General features: G+C 38.1%; 1 protein-coding gene across 1 annotated transcript; it reads left to right on the top strand.

The window, feature by feature from the left end:
- Positions 1–7923: 7923 nt before the first annotated feature.
- Positions 7924–24916, top strand: MAT1A (methionine adenosyltransferase 1A). Its single transcript, XM_066324157.1, has 9 exons — positions 7924–8267; positions 14884–14961; positions 15469–15591; positions 17285–17397; positions 18955–19098; positions 19779–19997; positions 22889–23071; positions 23566–23699; positions 24151–24916. Exons 1-9 carry the CDS (start codon positions 8174–8176, stop codon positions 24251–24253), a joined length of 1191 nt encoding a protein of 396 aa, XP_066180254.1. The 5' UTR covers positions 7924–8173; the 3' UTR covers positions 24254–24916.
- The last annotated feature ends 779 nt before the right edge of the window (positions 24917–25695 follow it).

Genomic DNA, 25695 nt, shown 5'->3' with positions numbered 1-25695 from the left:
AATAAAGAAGCAGCAACAGTAAAACTTGTAAGCTGTCAATCTCCTGTCAAGAAACAGGAAAGAATCCTCTGCATAGAAATTGAACCAGTGATTGGTATGAATGTAGGAAATTTAGGTGGTCCTTAAATAGAGTAGTAGGAAAACCTGGAAGAGGGAAAAAAGAAGAAGAATCAAAGGGTAAGAAAATATTGGAGAAGAAAGATAAAGATATACCCTAAGAGCACCTCTTCACATGTTTAGCTATGAGCTGTTCCCTGTGGGGAGCCTGTATACCTCTTTAGGATAGGGTTTACAATGGTGAAGAGAATAGGTTTGTCCTTCTCTTTACCTGCGTAGTAGAACTGCAGGCTTCAGTTTCCACTTAAAGGACTAAAACTATATTCCTCCTTGAGATGATCTAGTGTTGCTGGCTTATTTTCTAGTGTACTGAGATTTGTGCATAACCTGAATACTCTCCATTACAAAAATGAAGAAGTTAAACCGTAAGAATAAAATTTTGAAATTGATAGTCTTAATTCACATTGCAAACAGTGATCATATTCAGGAGGTTTTTGGGGACCTCCTTTTGTTAATTTGAATAATTTTTCATGTTTTAGTACAACTGGTAAGACCTAACATTCCAGATACTGATATTTCTCATTGCTGAAAGTGTTCTTGTTGCTAAGGGTCAAAGCAAGATTGTAACACATCACCATTATTGAGCTTTTTAGTTTGTTTCAGAGTAAAGGACTTGGAAGAAAAATAAAGAGGAAGAGTATAATATTGAAACTTTGGGAAGGCAACTATGTCTATAAGCCTGAAAATCTTTTGGTGAGATCCATTTTCCATTCCATATTCTATCTGTTAACAGGAATCTAAAAATATTGATGTGTTGTGATTGCTGTATGAATTTTTGTATAGTACTATCTATATACTTGTGTTAGTTGATCCTACATACCCTTCATCCATTTTTTAATGTCTCCTGTTTAGACAGATATCTAAGAATATTTTTGGCTGTGTTTTAGTTCAAACCTGCTTATCTGAAACTACTGAATGACCAACTGCAGGGAAATCTTTCAGACGTAGATGGAAGATAATAATCTTTGCTGGTTGCTGACATTTGCCCAGGTGAAGTATGTGAAATTGCTACTCAAGTGGCAACCTTCCCAGTCTGGATCAACCGTAGTAACAAGGTCAGGTTAGAGGATTTCTGAAATATGTCACCAATCAGTTCATTTAGTTAAGAGTTTCCTGCACACCTCACAGCACCAGTAGAGCATTTGAGCTCTGTAGTAGTGACAGTGGGAGAATGTCTGCAAAGATTGTGAATAACCACAAATAGGAATCATGGCTAAAATGGATGTTGGATATGTGCAGTATCTTTTTCTCCTGTTAGCTGTACAAGCCTAACTCTTGAGCTCACAGGATTGTATTGTTATTTATAGTCATGCCAAATGCATGTAAAATTATGCTATGCATTATTTACTAGATTAGTACTGAGTGTTTGAGTAGATGTTTGCCTGTATCAAGCAGTTCAAGTATGTAAATATTTTCATTGCAAGCCTAGAAGAGGTACATCTGCAAATATTGGTTGTTGTTTCATGTACACTACACATACAGGGAAGACTTGTAAAGGGTTTTGGTCCAGACAAGTAATTGCAGTTGTATACCAGATGAAGGAGAAGTATGTCCTGGCGTTATATCTCGAAAAAGTCAAATGTGTCTGAATTTAACCTAATGTTCCTTGTCAGGAAGCCAGAATTAACGAATTCCACAACTGTTCTTGCAGATAGGTTTCTGAAACCTGACTTCATGTACTAAAGTCAATATTTGTTTCAAAGTCCAAAGACCACCTGTACTGTAAACATCTATGAAACACTGCAGCAAAAACTCTTGGGTAATAGCTGTTTAAATGCATCAAGCTCTTTCCTAAGATACTGAGGAAATCCTAATGGTTTACATATATACACTAGTAATGTCACAAGGCATGGGAAAGCAGAAGATTGTACAGAGCCCAAGTGCTGGAAGCCAGCTGAAGTTCTCTAGCCAAATAGAGATATAGATCTATGTCTGTAATGAGTTTTAGTCTGGGCAGGTGACCAGGCCTGTCATTCACAGCAAAGAGCCCTAACTACTCCCAGAGAAAGGAACTGTGGCTGCATGTGGATCTCATGTGTGGTCACATCCTATGCAAATGAAATTAAGGGTTATGCTTTGTTATATGTCGGATGACAATCTTTCCCTAGCCAAACAACTGACCACAGCAGCTGGAAAAAACATTCAGTAAAATATATAGATGGCTTTTTTTAAGGTTACAGGGAGATCGTTTCTAATTGAAGACATTTCTATACCTTTCTAAGGCATAATTTTAGCAATAAAGGGGTTAATTTACTAAATTTACCATAGTGGTTTATGAGTAAAATGCCAAATCTCTGTGTTGTACTCTGCTGCATTTGCAAACTGAAACTTCTATTTGTGTGAGGTGAATATGGAACAGGGATCTATTCTTTCCCTTCTATCCTCTCAACATTTATGAAGGATACAAAGAACTTGTGATTCTGTTGTAATAGGCTTTCACATAAGCATGTAACATAAACAAATGCTTGTGCATTGTTCTACAGAGCTTATAACTTAAACAGGAAAACTGCCAAAGACTAAAGGCAGAACTAATTATATACCAGTATGGTTTAATGCTGTTTAAATTAAGCAATGGTAACCACTCAGTAAATGAAAAACTTCAAATTTTTAACTAATCTAGCTATTTTTTGCACCATTTTTGGTACAGCAAGGCTTATTTATGAAGAATTATTATAAAAAATACTTTTAAATTTATCATTATCTCAGGATTGAGACATGAACGGTTAGTACTTTTATTAGGTGAATAAATACAAAATTATTTTATATTCATTTCTGCTTAGTTTTAAGGAAATAATGCTCTCAGTGAAAATGGTCCCATCAAGATAAATTTTAGTGAAAGCCCAATTTTGCCCCAGTGTAGCTTTAATTCTTTCCTAAGAAACTAAAAGCTGCACTTTATGTATAAAGGCCTGGCACATATTGCTTTATAATAAGGCCATGAACAACCTGTTCAAGTTGGTCCTGCTTTGAGCAGAAGATTGGAGTAGAGACTGTCCGGCTTCAAACATTGTGATTCATTGAAGTATTGGAGTAGAGAATTTGAGGTCAAACAGATACAAGAAGGATAAGCACAGGGGAGAGAAGTAAAATTAATTATTTTCTCTGATATTAATAATGGAAGAACCTGAAAAGACTTCATAGGAAATGGCAGGCATGGCAGATGGGGGATGCAGCAGAGGATCTCTCTGAAACTGAAGGTACTTTGGAATGAATTAGATAGAATGCACACTAAGATATTGCTCTGACTGGAATTGGTATTTACTCAAAACGTCATAAAAGCCCTCCAGAATGAAAGAGCTGAATTGCTCATGGTCATGTGCAGGAGGTCCCATAGTCCAGTCCAGAGAAGGTGAAAGGTGAGATGAAAGAATAAATGCTGGATGATAAACACCCGTCTCAGGGCACACATTGCCTTCTTTCCTTCTACAATCACAACCTTTTTTTTTTTTTTTTTTTTTTTTTTTTTTTTTTTTTTTTTTCTGCTCTGCAGTATTTATTTTACCCTGAATGTTTATGGGCAGTGAAATCCACACCTGCACATTTGAGAGGCCTTGAGCCTCTCTCATTTTCAGATAATACTAGATGCAGGCAAGAGTTTTGAAGCAGGTGGGAAATGAGTTTTGAATTCCCCATGTTCAGACTCTATTGCTTTGATCAGGTTTGTCATTCTGCATGCAAAGGAAATAAACACATCTTAACAAGTCTTCCTTAGGTTAACTCTAAAACCAAAGCAGCTACCTCCTCCTAACCGAAATGGACAGGCTAAAGCAAGGCTTTTCACCAACAAACCAAAAAGTCCTCAAGGATATTCCCATGAGGCTTTTTTTTACGGCAGTAACTCATTGAGAACACATTATTGGTTTCATACAAACTACTAATAGTAGACAGCAAAAATGAAACTAGTATTAGTTTTTGTAAACACCTGAAAAATTGTTTCCACAGGCATTAATTAGGAGTAAATTCCTTGCACGAAGTGAGAATAAAATAGCCAAATAAGAAATATAAACTATTAGCCCGTTGAACAGTTACCTTGGTAAAATCACCATCCGAAGATAAAGGTGAGAGGACAAAGCAGAAACATTTAGGAAAACACTTTCCTACATGTTATTTGTATCCGTGAAGTATTCCTTTATATTGCTACACTTAAGCATGTTTTGCTTTTTTAATGTAGTGGAATTTAAGTTACTGTAGTAAAGTGTGTGATTTCTACATATGAAGTCATTATCCTTAACACTGAAAGCTGTGATAAGAGAGAGAAATTGCACAGCTTAAGAAATGATCTTCCCATAAACTGACTCCAGTAATGCAGAAGTTCTTCCAAGTTCTTGATACAATCCTCACTCAAAAGAAGCCACCAAAAAGTTACTATGGTGGTAAAACCATATGAGTGAGGGAGCCTGTACTGCTTGCCAGGAAAACTTGATTCATCTGCAGTGAAGTGAGGATGCCTAAGTCTGAGAGATACCTGCTTTCTTCTTTCCCCTTCTGCTGCCCTAGTGTTTTGTCTGTAATTGATTAGCTAAGACTTGTTTTCTCACTTCTACATATGTCATTCACCCATATAGGCTCCATTTCCAGTGATTTATAACCTGAATTGCACATCAGGAGTGACAAGAAGGGAGATGGAAATGCACAAGTAAAAGGACGGGGGGGAGGGGGGAAAGAAGAAAGGGAAATGTGTTTTAACTAAATGGATATAAGCAAGACAAAATGAGGGGAGGGGGAAAAGGCACATAAATGTAGAAAAGGAGAAAATGAGCCAGTAAAACAATTTGATGAGAATGAGAGGCCTAGGGTCAAGACAATTTCTCAGTCATCTTTCTAGAGAATCAGCACCATCAATAGCAATCATTCATAAAAGTTTTTTCAGTTAAGTCTTGTTCACTGATTTCCAGGGCTTTCTCTAGGCTGCAGTAAATCTCTGCCTTCTGGTTGGTCTTTGTTATATGAACTAGAAGAGGAATGGTCTTGCAGAACTGCTGTAAGTAAAAGCAAAACTGTAAGATGGTGCTGAATATGAAGACTCTTACAGTCAATAGAAAGATACACATTGCAATTCCAATTGAAACAGTGATTTCAGTTGACATAGACAATACAGGGAAATACAGGGGAGAAGTGTTTTTACATCAAATTTTTGCCTGTCTTCATCCTCATTTCAAAGCACAGGAGTCGTACCGATTTGGAAGATTCTGTCATTAGGCATTTTCTGAGTAAAGATCATAGAATATGGTCAAAAGATAATCTGATGATGATGGGCAGTATATGAATTATAAAGAAATGTACAGAGAAACTTTCTTAGGGCTCAGTCCAGGTAGGTGTGACAATGAAGTTAATAGAAAATTTGGAATCCTGTTACATTGAGTGAATTCTTATCAATAAAATGGAATAAGGAAAAATGCTGACATCGGTCACTCTTAGTATCCCTTTTTTTGTTGTTTTTTTTATAGACAGAAATGCTATGCCAAAAAAGACATGATCATAAAGCAGTATTTTACCTTTTTACAAATATTTAAAAAATCAAATTGTCTGGGAAGAGAAGCCAAATTAAACATTACATAACCCTACAATGCTTTAGCATTGGTCACAGATGTCCTAGAAGAGAATATGCTGAGGTGCTTCATGGCCTTAGAGCATATGTATTGCTCTTGATAGTAAAAGCACAGCTGGAAGTTCCAATTGGAGGTTACTGGGAAATGCAGCTGGGCAACATTTCTGGAGTACTAGTACCAGAGAGGCTTTTTAATGAAGGGTGACCCTCCAAAGGTCACAAGGACCACTGCGTTTAACTAGGCAGAAGCAAGTCCAAAAAGAACTGTGAAAGCAAATTAAACAATGGTCCTGCAAACTCATTCCTCGTGTATGTCAAATGCTTGTGTTCTTCAGCATTTTGAGAGCCTGTGGTTTTTTTTATTTTTAGTGTGGTAAGAGGATTATGTGAGAGGCCTGCATTCTCCTGAAGTGTTATCTTAGAACCATGAATACTGATTGCCAAACTACAATTGCTCTCCTTAAGTGGCATTGAAAACCAAGAAAATGCAAAACTAGAAGCAAGAGAGAGTGGAACTCACAGGCTGATGATAATCAGTCTTGTCTGCTTTTGTTAGATGATTGTTTGTAGAATCAGAAAGGAAACTCTTAGTACATACAAAAAGTGTTTTTTGTTTCATCCATTCCCATTGTGTCTTTTGGTGCCTCCATAAGGAAGACAAAAACATTTGCATTTAAGAATGAGTACTTATCACTGGTGTTATTTTACTTTAAAAGTTAATATAATTTTTGAATGTTACAGATTAACTAGGTTTAATATGGTTAGTTACTCTTTGGTCTTTTTGTTTCTTTTTTCTTTTTTTTTTTTTTTTTGTTTTGTTTTGTTTTGTTTTTTTACAAATTCTATTTTTCTGTGTGGTGTTAATGTGTAGTTTATTCATGCTGGGATACTATCTTCATGTCAGTGGAGTGAACACAGTTTACTCCAGAGAAATCTGTCCCTCATAATGTGTATCCAGTGTGTGAATTTGTGGAATTTTTTATGTGCAGCCAGTGCTCATCATTCCATGAGATGAATTCTGTACAATAGAAAACCAAGAAAGAGTATTTGAAATGAATGATTCCATGTCAATGATAATTATAGATGGGCCAATGCTGCAGGAGATTGCTAGTGAACATTCACAAGCATTGGTTATTGTTTTCAGGAATATAGGCAGAAAGTGAAAATTCTAATGAATTCTTACATAATTATGTAGCAGGGCAGAAATTTGAATCCAAGGAACTCTCTTGGGGAATTTTTAATAATAATAATAATAACAATAAAGATAATAATAACAACAACAACTAAGGGTTTGAAGTAGACTAAGTTTTTAAACTGAAGAGTGATAAAGAATGAATTTTTTTTTTCATAGACCAGTGCTTTGGCGAGAGATTGAGACTGTAATGGTTTCTGTAAAGGAAATAAGGAAAATTACACCTATTTATAATGGTTCAGTAGTGGTGGGCATTTTGTGGATCCATCCCCTGGGTATGTTTACTTGTTTTTTATATGCTCACTTAAATACACAAGTACCCACTAAATGCCCTCTGCCTTCATACCTGACATACCATCAGCATATTCCACACATGAGCCATCTGACTAGAAGAATTCCCTGCAGCAGAACCGATCACTGAGTTCTGAGATGTGGCAGTCATTGTATTTCTAAGAGTTATGGAATATAATGTGGGAATATGATAGAAAAGGTAATTAAAATGAGCTGAATTAATAGAAGAAAGGACAGGGGAAAAGAAAAGCAAAAGCTGAAGGGCAAGCTCTGTGTAGCAGACTGTGAAGCAGCCGTGGTGCTAGATCTTATCAGATGTTTTGTCTCTCAAATGTGCACGAAAAATGAATGAAAACTAAAAAAAAAGATTGTGAGGGAATTGTAGTTTTCTAGGGATGAAAAAGTAAAAGGGAAATATGGTTATATGATGCAGAGCAAACTTCTTCTAGTCTTTCGTTAGGAAAGACATGTGTTTACACATTTTGTATCTATCCCTGCAAAACCACAACACAGAGCTGGAAGTACACCATAGATCCCAGAATCAGGGGAGAGCCAAAGAGAAAAGCAGCTGACCTGAACTGTCACTAGCACTCCTGCATTACTTCATGCTCAGTGGAGCTGCTAAGATAACCAGTCTTGCACAGGTTGAGTGCAGAGTGTTTCCAAGAACTGAGTTAATTAGTGAAGTATCCTAAAGTTAACTAACTCCCCTACCAAGAAATGGGCTCTTCCATTTTTCTCACATGATTATCTGGGCACTTACACTTTTCCATATATAGGAGCAGCTCAGGGACTGACAGATCAGGCTAGGTAGGGATACAGACTTCAGGCACATGCATACTCCTTGCATGCAGGCACAGATGCAAGCACATGCTGCTTTCACACACTGAAACTGAAGTCAGCCCAGGAGGTAATAAGTGAAGGCAGCAATAGTCTTGCTGATAAAGAGCCTTAAACAGAAGGCACTAAGGGTAGAGCTCTTCAACCAGCATTTATAAGAATCCATCAGGAAAAGCATCACAACCATGAATGGGCCAGTGGATGGTTTATGTGATTACACGCTTGATGATGAAGGAGCTTTCATGTTCACATCGGAGTCCGTGGGAGAAGGACATCCAGGTAAGAAGCCAGCTCTGCTAAAAGTCTAAAAAGTGTAATATTTTCATTTGATGTGTTTTAAAGCCTATAGAAGAATTCACCTGGTGTTAATCTTACTAGAGAAGTTATTTGTAACAGGATGCTTTTTCTACTTTATTTCTACTGGACTTTGTTCATATAGACTGTAGAACTGCTGCAACTAGTGCTTCCAACAGGAGTTTATGTGCTTTTACAGGGTGTGTGTTCAGCTGAGGAAGGCAGTGAAGTTTATGGTTGCTGCTCCTTCCTTTTCATCTAAATTTCTTTCAGTATTCCTGTGGAGGCACTACTGTATCTCTGACAGGCTCAAGTTTCACATATGGATAAGAATGCATAGCTTGCTTCTCAAGTTCCATATCATTATGGGCCCTGTGAAACTGTCCTGCACATATGGAGCACTCTAAGACTGTCACCCATGACATGAATATCTCTAAGTAGCCTATCGTAGAGCCTTTTTTAGTGGTCCCAGCAGCAGTACATGGCCAAGTCACCAATTTTCCCCTCGCCTCCCACCCCTTTCCATCATCTGATGCAATATATGGAATTGCTTAAGCAAATAGTGGACAGTTATTTGCTAAACTTTATGTATGGTCAGCAAAGATCAGTTCAATTTTATTGAAAACAAATATTCATCCACCATAAACATACACCTTATGTCAACAGTTACTGTTCCCTCAAGTGAGGCCAGGGGCCAATGGGCTATTTGATGTCCTGAAAAGTCTATTTGTTTTAGAAGCCGATTTGGTGGCCTGTACTTTTTGCTGTAATAAGGCTTTTCAGGTCTGTATTCATGTTATGTGAGTAAGTCATAAATGGATGCAATGATTTCACAGCTGAGGATAAAAAGGTCAGCAATGAGAGCTTTATGTCTATAGTTTAATACTCTTCTATATTAACATATTACTGCAGATCAAATCCATGGCTGATGCAATTGAGTACATCTCCATCAATGTGAAGGCAACTACTTCAGGTTAAACCAGTCAGGGTTCTTTCTGATGTAACACAGTCAGAAAATGACAGCCACATTTTGTCGTTGGAACGTATGTCCCATGTTGAATTTATATATAATTATACAGTGTGGTTATTTTACATGGGTGATGTTATTTCTAAAGACAATTGGTCATAATTTATGCTACTCTAATCATTTTTTAATCATCTTGAAGCAATATTAGGGAAGTCTTGGCGCAGAGAGACTTCAACTGAGTCCCCAGATTTAGCTTTGTCCCTTGGTTTCTTTCCTTTATCAGTCCTCTTTATCTTGTTTCTTGTTTAGAATTTGGCCAATTTTTTAGTTCATATTTCCTCCTTTATTTCCAAACCCTCTATTGGCCTTCAGTAGCTTTCTTTTGAGCCCCATGGATACTATTTTTCTCCTGTGCTGAAATACTAGGCAGGCCCTTGAGAAACCCAGTTACCGCTTAGATATCTGGGCAACTTCTCTTGTCTGGCAGAGCTGGCTGGATCTCTGGGTACTGTGAGATATGAAGTACCAACCTGGGAGATTTATTTTAGAGTGAATCCAAAACTGAACTTTACCTGGGTGTTTTCAAGGCTGTGATGCTTATACTTTCTTAAACAACCTAAATCTTCACACAGGGTTCTGCAAACCCCAATGCCTTTGGCAAAGGGAAGATAGAGATTTTCCAGATCAAAGGAGGACATGCCGGCAGTAAGTAACTCTGGGTTGTCCTCCAAATTCCTTTTCCTGAGCATCAGCAATGGATCTTAATCATCTCAGTGATAGCTCTGGCTCCTGACAGCAAATTGATCACACCTCCCTACATCCCGGCCAAGCCCCCCTTTTCCCCTCTGTGGTTTTGCACAAGAGGTGTAGACATGCCATTAGGATTTTATCATTCAGGAAAATCTTGGCTATTTCTTAAAATGAGGCCCAGTGCCTAAGGCTGTAGTTGGGTTTCTGATGTTATCTGTAGCAATAGAATTTTATGGTGAGTTTTGATTTCCTCTGTTTATACAAAATGGGTAATTTGCGTGTTCTTGATTTTTTCTCTTCTGTATGTGATAGTATAATTTTGCTAGAGGGCATGATATGAAGTAAAGATCCTGAACCAGACCTTTGTCTGCTGGAAATTTGAATTGTTCTGATTATATTAGCTGAGCATTGAATGCTTTAATGGAGACCTTTTTAATGCACAAAGCAGAAGAAATGACATGCTTATTTATTTGAGTGCACAGAGATCTGCCTTGTATCTGTGCAATGCCTGGAGCTGGGTGTCACTGAGAAGTCCAGACTCCATAGAAGCAAGTAATAGCTGTCAATAATTAACCTACAGGTATCCCCTGTGCTCCCCAAAGACATTTTAGAAGACTGTTTGTGTCATCTTCTCACTCCAGATTCATTCTTCAAATGGCATAACATTTGGGAATTCCTTTCAGGTCTTTAATCATTCAGTCATTTAGTGGTTTAAATTCCAAATTCTCTGAAGACTTACACATGACTTCTTCCTTTTGATATAATAATAAAAGCACACAGACCGAAGCATGAAAAAGAGAACTTTTTTTTTTTTGGTAGCTGTATTTTGTTACTGCTCAATTTTCCTTAGTCCAGTAGTGTCTGTCATGCTGCCCATGTTTTGTGCTGCTTTGAAAATCATCGTGAGTTTCTGTGCCCCACGAAGTCTGAGAGATGTCAATCCACCAAGGAATAATTCATTCCCCTATCTGGTGTGGCTTCAGGTGGAATTGGCTGCAAACCGACTGCCATTCAGTTTTCCAGAAAGTATCAAGCAATCTCTTTAAAAATAAAAGACCAAACATCTTCTAAAAGCACCCTCAGGTTTTCAACCATATTAAAAGCATATGTTTATCTTGTAGATATTCACAGGAAAAAAAAATCATGAAGGAAAAAACCCCCGGAAAATGCAGATCTGTCCAGCATGTCTTATATCTAAGATTATATATACTTAATGATATGCATGATACTTCAGTAAACTGTGCATTGAACAAGGAGAACAGATGTGCAAGACACTTGAACACTGCTAATATTGCAGTACCACTGCAGTTATCGAGTAGCACTCCTCAAAGGTTTGTTTGTTTTTGTTTTTTTTTAATAGGAAAAAAGTACAGCACAATGCAGGTATTTGAAGTCATTCTAGTGAAAATCTGTCATTGGAAAGCTGATTTTTTTTAATGAAATGCTTATTATAAGTATCTGCATTTCTTCTCTGCTTAATTTTTTTTACATGAAAACTGAGAATTGCTCAGTTTTTCATATTTTGAATATAAAAATTCACATTCTACTTTAATTTTTTCTGTTGATAAAAATAACATATCATTAAAAATACTGAATTTAATGTTGATGGTTACAGGTTTTGAAGAAAACCAACCTTGCCATTTCAAATATTCAATGTTTAATATATTTACTACACCATCAAAGTCAAAGCACAACCTCTTTGTTGTGCTTTGTGGAGCTTTTTTGAATAAAATTTTCAGGTTTACTGCTGTTCATAGTTTTTTTCCTTTGTCTGGTGAGTCTCTGAAACTGAATTCCTGTGAAGGTTCTGAGAAATTTTGTTAGGCTCTTACATACTCTAGATTCCTGTAACAAACTTATGTCTAACTATCTGGAAAACCGTGAAGTTCCTTCTAATTATCAGAGGTCGCCTTTGTTGTTGAACACCTCCTTTACTTCCTAGTATTACAACTGGGATTTTGAGTAGGGTTTATCATCAGCCTCCCTTGACTCATTTTATGGTTAGCAAGAGCTGTTTCATGGCATCTCTGCCATAAAGCTGATGACTGGATTTCATGAAGAGAGTCATGGCTGTCTGTTACTTTCCTGCTCAGTCATTTTTGATAATCTCTTTTGCAATATTCATTCTATTGGATAGTAATTTGTGATATCAAGGTATGCATGAACTGAATTCTATTAAATGTTTTTATTAAATGTTTTTTTTTTAAGATTATAGTGTTTCACCAGAGGTGTTCCATTATGCTTCCCCTGTTTCTAAAAAAGAAGAAAAAATAAAAAGGAAAAAAAAATAATGGACAAACTTAACCTCTCACACTTAGCAGATAATAAGAGAAATGGGCTAGTTGAAATGAGAAATTTAAATAACATTATGAAGGGTGCACAAAGCCTGCTAAGCATTGCTAAAAATAGAATGCTTGGTTTTATTTTACACCAGAGACCTTTACTAATAGACATGCCTTTAATTTAATGCATTTATTAGCCAATCATCCAGCTGGATTTCTCCTTCCCATCCTGACAGACATATCTGTATCCGGATTTGGATCTAGTTGCACTAGAACTGCTGGTTGTTGCACCAACAATCAGATATAACATGTATTATCAAACTGATTTGCCTCAGACTATTTTAATGTAAAGGTGTGCTCCAAGTATAGTAGATGAATAGTAGATTCTGATCTACTATTGTAATTTATTATGGTTTCACATAGATGTTAAAGATCAGAAGGGATCTCCAAAATATAATCTGATCTGACCTTCATACATAGATAATAAGATTTCATGCAAATGTTCTTCATACAAGCTAGTAAATACCAGCTGAATTTCATTTTTACCTTTTAAAAAGATACCAAATTTTCATGTAGACATTTGAAGCATAAGGAATCCTGCATGCCTGTAGATGAATGGTTTCCATGGCTCTCACTCTTTCCAGATTTTCCTTTTTGAATCTTTATCCGTCTCTCTTTAACTTTCATTTATCAACTGTAGTTACATTATTTCCCATCAGAAAACAAACCCTTTTCTGTCAGCACAGTATTTTTAGGTTCTTAGAGATCAGGATCTCAGTGCCTATAAGGGTTTCCTGTGGTAAGCTGCCCTTCATCGAGCCTTTCAGAACTAGATTGTGTTTGATTGATTTTATCCTGTAAGATAGACTTTTTTGGTTTAGGACATTCTTCTCATTCTGTCCTCAACCTTCCCACAGCTTCTTAACACCCTTCTTTGCATGTTTTGGCAAGAATGCAAATACTATCCCTATGTGTGCCATACAGGGGACTTAGACATGTGGGACAGTGGTATCTCATACAGGTGAGACATGCTTCATGTGGATAAAGGAGAGCAATAGAGGTTGTTCATTGAAACTCTGGGAGGTGAAAAAAAAGACTACAAAGCAGTTCCAGTCACTAGACTTTGCTGCTGGGTATTGGACCTGCACTAAGAAAGATCCTAACCTCAGTTGCTCTGTTGTCTCACCCAGGTAATAAAAATTGCATATTGTTGTTAATAGTTCTTGGGCTTGTGCTTGAAAATGTGGATATATTTCCATATAAAAGTGAAAACTTTGAAGAGAGAAAGCAAAGATACATTTTAATCACTCCTGCTACCTTTGTACTCAGGTTTGCTAAACAAGGTTCAGTTGGACATCAAATTAAAATTGCAAGACTGGTGTCTGATTCCTGTTTGGTAATAATTGTCCCAAATTTAGTAATCCATGTACAGTTCTTGCAAGGCTGAATGTTCCAATGCAGTCTACATTAGCTAATTGTCTTTTGTGTTAATTCTTTTTGTGTTGAAGTGGTGAGATGGGAGTGAATATGGGAGATAAGAGTGTCAGAACCACATTAGTTCTCCGGTCCTTGATTTGTCCCTATTAGCTAAATGTACACCTTCATAAAAATAAGAGAGAATTTATTTTGACTTGAGCTTAAGTGTATTAAAAGCCTCTAATGACAGACTATTACAAAACATTGCTTTCCAACAGATTATGTTGCCCACAGCAAGGCAGGAGATTAATTTATCTTGCCACACAGTTTGTTATGTCAAAATCTAAAAGCAATACTTGACTGTTTTTTGAAGAACAATAAAATTAAATTATATAAGAAAATAAACCATTTTCATGTGCTGCCCTTTTCTGTCCATTAGATTAGCTAGATTATTTGATTAAGATTCAATATGTGTTTTAAAGATTGGAAAAGAAAGAAAAAGATAAAATATTATGATGACAAACTTGAGCTGAAACCTTTGTATTTGGCATGTAACTAAAGGTTTACCTCAGGTGAACTTCAGTTGGTAACCCCTTCTTTGCTTCTGTGTCTATTCCCTGCGCTGCCTTAAGTGGATTGCAGGGATGTGTAGGAGGTGACATCGCCAGATGGTAGGAAGCGGTGACAAAAAGCAACCCAAACCCCAGCCCTCCTCTGAGCTGTGCATTATCTCCATTAATCTAAACAGTTTCTTAAGCTTTACCACCAGTGTTCTTCAGGTATATTGTGACTTTCTTTTGAGGCAATGGAAGTTGGTGGTGGAACATCACCATTCTGTTAGAACACCACTGGTTTGCAGAGCTGGTGGTACTAGAGAAGGAGAACACCTTGAGTAAAACCTATTAACCTGTCAGATTATTCTGTGCATTACATGCTTGTTTCACATCTAAGTGCAGAAAACTACAGATGAATTTCTATTAGTTTACACTGGTAGGTAAATTTCCCACTGTGTCTACTGAGTTTGCTGGAAGGATGTTTAATATGTCTTTCTATTTAGTTACCTTAAATATGCCAGTAATAAGCAATAGAAGAATTCCTTTCTGAAATACCTAGTGAAAGTGATGCAAACAGTCCATGTTTTGTATTGAGTGCAGTGGTTTTGAATCACAGCTTTGATGTCTTGCAGATAAAATCTGTGATCAAATCAGTGATGCTGTACTAGACGCCCATCTCAAACAGGACCCGAATGCCAAGGTTGCTTGTGGTAAGTTGTTTGCTGCTTTGCTTTAAGTCATCATACAGTCACATTCTTTTTTTTTAGGATGTTTGCAAAGACGTAGCTCTCAAAAAATTTCACTCAAAAAATGACATAAGAATGTCAGTTTTCAATAGGAGAGACAAGAAGAAACACTGAAAGTTTTTGTAAAGACTGAAGCCCAAACAGGCTGTGGAAGTGTAGAGCCATTTTGTGTGGACTGAATTGTCCTGGAAGAAACAGGTTTGCATATCTCTGAATCATGCTTTGGTTTTAACTTTCCCATTTGTCCAATATGTAAATTGGACATATTAGTTTTTTCCTTGCTTTCAGACAGATGGTGAATACGAATAGAATGTTTTACAGTTGGAATTATAATGTTAAAAAAATTAGATAGAAAGGATTTACACTGTATATATCCAGTAGATCTCTCAAAATCAGCATCATCACAAACATAGTTCTTTGAATGCCTGGCTTATTCTGCTATTGTAATCCTGTTTTACTCTCTCTTTTCAGAGACAGTATGTAAGACAGGAATGGTGTTGCTCTGTGGGGAGATCACTTCTCGTGCTATTGTGGATTATCAGCGAGTTGTCCGAGATGCAATTAGACATATTGGCTATGATGATTCAGCTAAAGGTTGGTGGAAAAACTCATTAAATCGTGGAAGAGCAAGCAATAGGCAGCTGCAAAACAGGTCTGTCACCACTTCCATAAGGGGCTTTAGCAAGCCTGATACAAACTGAAGGTGCTGTGTGAAAGCTGCTTACATGGTGCTACATGATACACTTTTGGTCTTTCCCCCAATAAGTCCAAACCTTTTATTAGTTAAAACTGAATTGGGAGTAGGCAGACTATACTTTGAACCGTGGTATTTGGCCACAATAGTTAATTGCAACTTGAACCATAGAACCTACCACTCCTCCAAACTTGCGAGAACTTGACTCCTGGTTTTCATTTGGCAAGCAGATTGTTGCATCTTGGTGCAAAAGAGAGAGAAGAAACCTGGTTCACTTCATTGTACCTTTGTATTTTTGTACTGCAGTACCATTTACAACTCCTGGGTGTAAAGGTGGTTGTCATTTCAGGGTGCTTTGTTAGCTCTGAATATCTCCTTTTACACAGAGCACCGTGTGATCCAGACCTAGGTTGTGAGATGTACAAATGATAAAAAATACAAAATGATCTGTGCACCAGACACATTTCACTTTCTGATTTGCATGCATCTGTTTATGCAGTAGAAATATTCCAAGTATTCTGCTACAGTGAAGTGTGTCTTTTAAGAGCTTTTGGTTTCCAAGTTGTTTACTGTAGTGCTTTGATTGCAATCGAATTAGCAGGAGGTTGTGGTGGGATAATATTACAGCAGCTCAACTGCAGGTTGCCTCCACCATCACACAACAGAAAACACAAGCAAATCTAGGAGGTCATAAATCTCCTTTTTATCCAAACTGCCAACAATGATGAGGGGAGATTCAGTGACCCAGTAAAAAACAATTTTTAGAAATAAAAAAACCCCAACAAAACCAAACAATTATGTACAGAGATATAATTTTCTTCTCTAAATAGCCTACTGAAAAGAGGGTGAAGAGCATTCAAGTGGATCATATGCATATGGACATGTATACATGTTGCACTGGCTGAACGTGAGGTTGGTCAGCAGCTGTCAGTAGCTACAGTTCTAGGAAAGGTTGGATTTGGAGAGAAGAAAGTTACTATTAATATACCTAGGAACAGGTGGGAAATTTTGCCACAATCTTCTGTAAGTCTTTCAATTTCTTTTTAAAACCTTACTTTTGGTCTTGGAATGTCATGTTAATTCCCATTTCCAGATTTGTTGGGAGACCTGAGTCTGGTGTTTTTGTGTTTGTGGTTCATGCAAAGTCTCATGCGAGATTTAAGTATGGACCCTGCTTTTCATGTATTTCAAATAATGCGGCAGAGAGCAGAGTCTTCAGTTGCTGAAAAACTCAGCTTCTGGGAATTCATGTAGAGGACTTTATTAGAATTCATTTGGGAGAGAGTCATTATTTACCTTTTTGACTACTTTTCTGCAGTTGACAATTCATAATCTGAATTGGCTTGGCACAGGGAGTCAGTGCAAGAAAAAATAACCAGTAACAATCAAGAAAGGCAGCCCTATATATCCTACCGCAGCCTAAAAAAGGTTTCAAGTGGGGTATTGACAAAAATTTTACTAAATAATAGCAGTTTGGTTTTGAGTTCTGAATGTGGTATCCTTCAGAACAAAAATTTTGTCCTCGGTTTCATGTTACTTTCCTTAATTATGACAGAAAAAAACTAATTCACTGCTATTCTTTTTTCCAAATAGGCTTTGACTACAAGACTTGTAATGTTTTAGTGGCACTGGAACAGCAGTCACCTGATATTGCCCAGGGTGTTCATCTACACAGGAATGAAGAGGATGTTGGTGCTGGAGATCAGGTAGACATAGCATCACACCTAAAACACCAAAGCTGTTTTAATGGAAAAAGTTTACTCCATCTTAATGCCATATTTTTTATGTCAAAACCCATGTCAAAGTATTTCCACACTTCTCTTTACCCTAGAATAAACCCCATAATTTTACTAAAACAGTTGTATATTCCTTGAGGGTAGACTTTTGTCTGGTGTTGTTTTAGCACTCAAGGCAAATCAGGAGAGCTCTGGCAGTTTGTAGTTTCTAAAGTTTCCCTTTAGAAATCAGCAAAGTTTTTTTGCTTATGTATTTCATGGTTTTGTTGTGTAGCTTTAGAATCAGACCATTCATCTTGTGGCCAGACCTGCCATGTAACATGGAGTAAACAAAGGACCTTTGCAAATTCAAAGAGCTGTTGTGATTTTGTACAGCAAAAAATTAGGTGATGTTTCACCTGTCCTCAGCATTAGCACAATAAGTACCAGAGTACTTTTAATTCTCACTTATTGCCAGAGGCAGCTCTTGTAATAGGTGTTCCATGTAATTAAAGCTGTCCAAACTGTGTTTCTCTGAGCTAAAGAACACATGTGGGCATTAATGGTGTGTTCCCAAGAGAAAGATACCAACATAAACACTGCATAATGTGACTGATGCCATATGAGTTAATTTAACATTTACTAATTATCATTAGAAGTAATATCTAGTTTATACCAGTGCTGTTGAGAATTGTAAATGCATGTATCAGAGTCCAGGAGCCAAGCTAATATTGTTCAAAAATCCCCTGAGGACTAAATTAAAATGCTTTTCTGCTGTCATGGGGACGTAATACTATATAAGATGAAAAGAGATTTGACTTCCTTTGACACTTTGATGTCCTCAATTTCCATTTGATCAGAGTGCCTTTCTGGGATTTTTTTTTCCTTCCCCCCCAACATACACTGAATGAGGAGGAAGAAAATGCTGCTAACTCTATTTAGCAAATGATAATCTGATGCAGGGCACATGAAAGTGATAAAAGTAATATATAACAGTATAAATATATAACAGTAGAAGCTGTGACTCTAAGCATGTGGCATTGAAAAATCTGAGGCAGGTGCCTCAAACTGTTGAAGGGTATGTCCTTCATGGAGTGCTCACATCCCATTCCACTGAAATTTCAGATGTGAGCTGCAGTAAGTCTAAGTGTGTCTGTAGTCATACATAAAAACCTCTGAAACATTTCCAGGCTACTGAAAACATCTTTCCCGTGACAGAATAGCCCTGAAATGTTTTCTCCAGTAGATTATTTTTTTCTGTGAAAGAACCAAATAGGTTCTTTCACAGAATTGTCTTCATTTTTGTCCAGGTTTCTAGTTCAACATGTAAGCCTTCAGGCTAGTGAAAAAAATTTAGGAACATGGTTTGCTTCTCATTACACTATAACATGTTGGAGCCTGATCTGAGTTTTGGCTTCTTGCACTGTGATGTAAAACAGTAGAAAGTAAACCTGAGGATGCTGCTGACTCTCTGCTTCAGATGATATCTCATTGCCTTTGGTTGTGGTGCCTTTAATAGTGATGGAAGTATGTTCTCTCCTCCTGTAGGGTTTGATGTTTGGTTATGCAACAGACGAGACAGAAGAATGTATGCCTCTAACAATTATTCTTGCTCATAAACTGAACGCCAGGTTAGCAGAGCTGAGGCGTAGTGGAGAACTCCCTTGGCTGAGGCCCGACTCTAAGACACAGGTAAATACTGCAAGGGACTGTCCAGAAAGCTGGAAACTAACACCTCCTCTTTCCAGAAACACTGCATATTTTTGAAGACAGCAGTTGATGTGTTTCAGCTTATCAGGATAACCTACAAGTAGCAGATAAAGCTTTTCCAGTGCTTGTGACATTGGAAAATGTTTAACTTGTCTCAGAGCACTCCACCACCTGCCAATGCAGGGACATTAAACCCTCCAGAACTAAAGTGGTTTGTACTTGTTGGAAAAGTGACATCCAAAGGCTTTATTTGCATTTAGAGGTTCAGGCTGACATTTTCAAGATACACTAAGAGCATAAATTTCTGAGGTTTGTGAGTTTTGAAGGAAATCCCACCTGAAAGACATATTTTGGAGGATTTCATAGAGAATGAAGTTGTCCTTATTGAGTTGGGGTGGGCTTGTTTGTTTGTTTGTTTGATTGTTTTTGGTTTTTTGTTTGGTTGGGGTATTTTTTTCCCTTTAACATAGCAAAAATGCAGTGAGGAAATAGTCTTCATTCCTCACACCCTGGCATGGCTGTGAGCAGTGATCACTCTAATGTCAGCACTGGCATTTTGCTACAGTTTTGCTTTTGGAATAGCACGGGTTACATTCGACCAACACCACTATCACATTGATGGCAACTTTGTTGTTTTCCCCCGTTGTCCGTGTGTCCCCCAGGTGACGGTTCAGTACATCCAGAAGAATGGGGCAGTGATCCCCGTGCGTGTCCACACCATTGTGATCTCCGTGCAGCACGACGAGACCATCTCCCTGGAGAACATGCGCAGGACCCTGAAGGAACGCGTCATCCAAGTCGTCGTCCCTGCAAAATACTTGGATGACAAAACTGTTTATCACCTTCAGCCTAGTGGGCGTTTTGTCATTGGAGGGCCTCAGGTTTGTGTTGTGTTATTTTGGTGGTCTTATGAGCTTGCCTTTCACTGTATGTGTGTCTTCAGTGCTCAGATTTTGGTATCTCTGTCCCAGTGGACAGATTTTTCCTGCAGCTGGATGTGGGAGAAGGGCCCAGGGTTGCACATTTCCTATGCCAAAATAACCTTTGAGGGTCTGGTGGTGCTGTACATGTGTTGTGACCAGGCAGGCAAATCTGCACCCAATCTTCCATTGCATGTAGAGTGTAGAGCCCAATTCTGAGCTCCCTCAAACCCTCTGGAGACCAGTACTGAATGCAACGTGCAGTCCTTTCTCATGGGAAGCAATTCTTACAGAGAGATGGACAAGAGAAGCTTTACTTCTCTTACAGTGAACCTGGTTTTAAGATCTGCATAGCTCTCACTGTTCTGCCTGACACCAGTAAGAGCAGAAAGTGCTCATCTGTCCTGAAAATCAGCCCAAATAAGGCTTCTTTCTGGTGAGAAAATAAATGTTCCTTTTACTTTTAGGCAATGCAGGAGCTGGGCTTTATAATTTGATCTTGCACTCACAGAGGTCAGGCAGAACTTCCACTCTGTAGGATAAGCAGTTCTGAGATTTATTTCTTGAAAATGGGATGGTTTAGTCTTCAGATGCCTTCAGAACTATCATAACAAAATTTCAAAGCCCTTTCCTGAAATTAGGTTCAATTTTACAACAAATCCAAGTAGACAGTGTTTTCCCTTTGTTTTACAAATTAATTGACTTACCAGAATTTTCTAGAATTATTTCTAAGGCACTCTGTCCTTTTTACATTAGCGCCATGTAACAGATAGGAAGACGTTGAGATTTATCATTATAATTATTGATTCTACAAAAAATGTATTTTTATGCAGTTGAATGGGTTGTATCACTGCAACTTTGTGTATCATTGACATCCTAGACTATGCACAAAAGGATAGTCAAACTTGAGCTGTTATTTAGAGTGAATGAACCAAGGTAGCAATCATAGCTAGATACAAAAAGAAGGCTGCACACAGGAAAACTTGTATGTGTGCAGTGAACCACACCCATTAAAAATGTAAATCTTTCAGATGTGTACTGAACTGCATCTATTTAAAAACTACAGTTACAAGTGATAAGCCTGCCGGGAATACCCATGCTACTCTTGTGCTGGAGCTCTGTTGCATATGTTTGCACATACAAACTGAGGCAAGTCACAGCGTCCATTTACAGCTTTTTAAACCTGGGCTAAGTTTGCTCAGTATGGGTCAATCTGCCCGGGTGTCCATGACCTTAGAGCTGCTATCATCACTTGTGCAATTTACAATGGCATTGCAGCAACCAGAAAATAACTATTTCTCCTCTGGACTTCAACAGCTTTAACTTTCTGCTTATTTTTCAGAAGAGTGTTACCCAGTTTTATTTTTAACAAAGCGAGCTACAGGAGGGTGTCTTACCTCCAGCTCAGTTCATCTAAGGAAGACACATATATTTCATTCAATTTTCATCTTATGTTTTCGAGTGTGGTGGGATCTTGAACTCAGGCTATGTCAAAACGAGGAGGTTTGCTGCTGTCATCATTTTCCTACCAGCAATAGCTGCTGGTGTGATGAGGACAGACATTGCAGGTCATCACAACAATGACTTCCACATGCTTTACAAGTGCATTTGTACTTGTTCAGCACCTTTGAAACAAGGGATGGGATCTTCTGCATGTTTTTCACATGTCCATTTATTCTTTCTCTCACTCAGTTGTGCAGCCAAGTCATGGTGGTACACAAGGTGTTCTCATTGCAACTGTCTGCACCATCAAAAATTAAGGTTTGAGAGAAGCAAAAAACTCAAGGACAGGATCCTTTAATACATGCTCAGCTATCTAAAATACAGATTTATGTCTCAGTGCTCTTTTAGCAGAATGGAACAAACAGTGCCAAAGGTTTACTTCTGTGTAAATGCAGTCTTTCTAAGAAAAACTTTGACTCTCCACTTGTGTTTGCCATGCAAACATTCCAGCAGTTGAATTTTAGTGACATGATGTTCTGAGGCAAAGAATTTAAAATCTGCTTGCACAGGTGGCAGCAGAATTTAAAATTTGAACATGTTTTCTTTCACACCAGAAAGCTTATGTATTTAGTAAATTGTAGGGGTCAGACAATTAGTGCAGTGCTGATCAGCTAACCCAGATCAAATGAAAATATGAACTACTTGTAAGGAGCAGTCAGGGCAGCTGTAGGCAACTAGAATATTATCTGTACTTCCTTATTTAATATTTTTGAATATTCATCTGTAAGTATCTGTTGTGTATAGTTCAAATTAGATTATAAATATTTTGGGGTTGGAAATGTGGTTTTTAGTACGTTTATGACAGTCTTTGGAAGTGCTGGGTGCTAATGTCCATGTAACCATCTATAAGGTATGACTGACATACCTCTGACTGTAAATAAAAAAAAGGATCTATTTAATATTCACACAATTTTTGATTTTGACTAGAAGATGTGAAAGCCTGGATAGTTTGTTTTTTTTTTTTCATATTTTAAACAGTGTGAAATCTTTCAATAATTCCTTTAAGGCACCTAGCGTTTTAGCAATATTCTGTAATAGGTTTGGATACTTAGTAGGCCATTTCTAAACCAAAGTTTCCATATTTACAACTAAAACATGCAGTGCATGCTGTAGCTATCTGGCTGCAAACCTGTTTGCTTGATTAACCAAACAAATCTGTGAATGGCTTGTCTTGAGGATCTGGCCTTAAAGGACAATTACAGCCACTGTTGTACCTTGGTGAGACAAGATCATTCCTTAAGCTACCCCACAGCAATGCCTGTGTGGTGAACTTGGCCGTTGCTGCAGTGTTCTGAGGGCCTTGTTTGAGACTGAATGGATAACTGAATGGATGTGTGTCTGTGTTTCAGGGCGATGCTGGTGTCACTGGGAGGAAGATCATCGTGGACACCTACGGCGGCTGGGGCGCGCACGGCGGCGGCGCCTTCTCTGGCAAAGACTACACCAAGGTGGACAGGTCGGCCGCCTACGCTGCCCGCTGGGTGGCCAAGTCTCTGGTGAAGGCTGGCCTCTGCCGCCGTGTTCTGGTCCAGGTAGGGCTGGCTAAGGATGGTGCTTTTCTCACAATTATTTTCCCTTTTTAGATTATCTTTGAGCTCCCTTCGTACCAGCCACTGTATTAGAAGTGGTCTTGGCGATGGTTTTTGGAAGAAAGGAAGACTTGATGTGCTTGGTTCAAGCCCACTGTGATGTCACTAAGCCAGCTGGCTTCTTGAAACTGGAACTTTTCCTTCACTTTTTGGCTATTTTATTGGCATTTTTTCTGGATATTTGTTGAGCCCTCAATCCTCTGACACTCACTGTCATTGGAATGAGCATGGGGTGACTGGATAATGGGGAAGAAAGTAACCAAAGGCCTCAGCATTTTCAAAGTTTTCTTTTTTCTACAAATACAGATTGTGCAAATATAAGAAGTGAAGGAGAGGCTTTAGTTTTCATAAGATGAATTAAATTAATGCTTTCTTCTGCTGCCCAGTGTTGCCCTGAGGTGCTGTGTTTATTGGCTAAGGTGCCTTTTTTCCCCCAGGTTTCTTACGCCATTGGGGTCGCTCATCCACTGTCTATTTCATTGTTCACTTACGGAACTTCCCAAAAAACAGAGAAAGAGCTGCTGGACATTGTGCACAAAAACTTTGATCTTCGGCCTGGAGTCATTGTCAGGTAAAGAAACACACAGAAAATAAAATATCCCAGTAGTTGCAGAAATTATTTCTTGCAAAATTTTCCGCTGTTACTGAAGGTTTGGCCTTCTATTGTATATAGAAGTCAAATAAAACAACTTCTTCATTCCAAGAACTTTAAGTTACTTTGCTCTGATAAAAAGGTATCTTTTGGTTTACCAAAAAAATTTAAAGGTGTTTCATCTTTTCCATTATTAAAATTAATAATTCTTAATAATGAGGCTTTTTCCTATAGTCCTAAGTACGTTAAAGACATTTAAGTATTGTTGTGACTTTGTCTCCATTGAACATGTTCATTTGTATGCTTGCATCCCCAGAATATGCTTGTTGTCTAAGGGGCTGGGATGGATATTAACATCAGGATTTTAATAGCAGTTATGATGAAGTACCTTAATATGAAATCTTTTTCCTTCTTTTTATTATACACACAGGGACCTGGATCTAAAAAAGCCCATTTACCAGAAGACTGCATGTTATGGTCACTTTGGAAGACAGGAATTCTCATGGGAAGTGCCTAAAAAACTTGTGATTTGACATTAGTGACATGTCACCTTTTAAAAACAGGAAGGAAGACCACTAATGATGAGGATGCTTCTGAAAATCAAATTTGACAGCTTTATAGTCAACATAAGGAATTTTAGATTTTAAATGGAAAGGAAGGAAAGGTTATTTTCTTGGAAATTGATTTTTTTTAACATTCAGTGTCTTTCATTATCTAAGATATAATGGACAGACTCTGTTTTTTTAATCAGCATAAGACAACAAAATACAGTTTACTTTTAACTGCTGCTCTGTTGGTTCTTTGGATAAAGACAAAGTGTGGTGACTCAGGTACTCAAACCAAAAGCTGAACCTCAAACCTTTGACGGGCAAAGGTGAAGACGACTTTCCCAACTCTGACTAAGGATCAGCAGATCTGTTGCTTCTAATTAGACAATGGGAAATTTTGGGGTCCAATTTCCTTACTGGAGTTAGCAATGCATACGGCTGGGGGCTGCTTTGATGGGAGAAGGCTGAATATCACCTAACAGTAGCTTGGCCTCTTTTATAAAAGATGTTAACATATATATAATATTTAAATCACCTTCAGTGCATATGTGCTGTTACTGTCGTGTTTCAATTACCTGTGTTCTTGAAACATAAGTGCTCTCCTGTGAAACAACAATCATAGAATAAAAAGCTTTTTCCTACCATGTATGTAAGGGTCTATCTTTTTCTATGTTTTTTTTTTTTTTTAATGTTGTTGTAAAATGGTCCATCTCAACTCAGCTGCTTCTACTCTTGTAGGAATTTAGTTTGCCAATATAATTGAATTTGACTAGATTTTGAAATTGTTATGGTGAATTTCCCTGTTAATACATGTATGATCACTCTTTAGTCCTTGTGATTAATGGAATTTCAGTGATAAAGTATTAGATTTTTATTTGTAACTCTCAGGTTTGTGCTATGCTCTATTTTTTCATCATTTTTGCTCCCAAGCATCAGGTTTTATCGTATGGCTTTCTATGTTGGATATAAATCGGGAATAAAAAACAGCTGAGAGAAATAACTTCAAAACTTCACCAAACACAGGCGGCGTGAGGTTACATTTGGATCAGCGCCCCCTCCGGAGAGCTGGCCCCTGCTCGGGGCGTGTGCCCAGCTGGGGAGCGGGGCTGTGCCGCACTCGGCTGCCAGGGCTGTCCCGATGTTCCTGCTGGAGCCCGTGCCCGCCTCTCCTCCCCACAGCTCAGGGTCGCTGCCGCAGGTGAGCAGGGCACGGCCAAGACTGAGGACAAGGGCGCTGTGCCATGTGCTACGCTGCCCTCGACAGTGGCAAGCTACTCTTTGCAGATGCCTGTGAGCTAGGCACAGGTTTGTTTAAACTGTGGGAGGGTGTGAGACCGCGTTTATCTTCTGTGATCAGTTTTGTTTGTCAGTAGGCGACTATTTAATCCTCCAGTGTAAGGGTTGCCTGGGTATGGCCCCCAAGAGGG

Source organism: Sylvia atricapilla, chromosome 8 (assembly GCF_009819655.1).
Source record: "Sylvia atricapilla isolate bSylAtr1 chromosome 8, bSylAtr1.pri, whole genome shotgun sequence".
NCBI lineage: Eukaryota > Metazoa > Chordata > Aves > Passeriformes > Sylviidae > Sylvia > Sylvia atricapilla.
Note: the sequence above shows the minus strand (reverse complement) of the source record. Positions and strands in the feature narration are given on the sequence as shown.

Excerpts from the sequence above, each read along its gene's own strand:
- MAT1A (XM_066324157.1), top strand. The coding sequence starts at position 8,174 with ATGAATGGGCCAGTGGATGGTTTATGTGATTACACGCTTGATGATGAA. Across the intron at positions 14,962-15,468 it reads GAATGCCAAGGTTGCTTGTG|AGACAGTATGTAAGACAGGA; the intron begins GTAAGTTGTTTG and ends CTCTCTTTTCAG. Across the intron at positions 15,592-17,284 it reads CTATGATGATTCAGCTAAAG|GCTTTGACTACAAGACTTGT; the intron begins GTTGGTGGAAAA and ends TTTTCCAAATAG.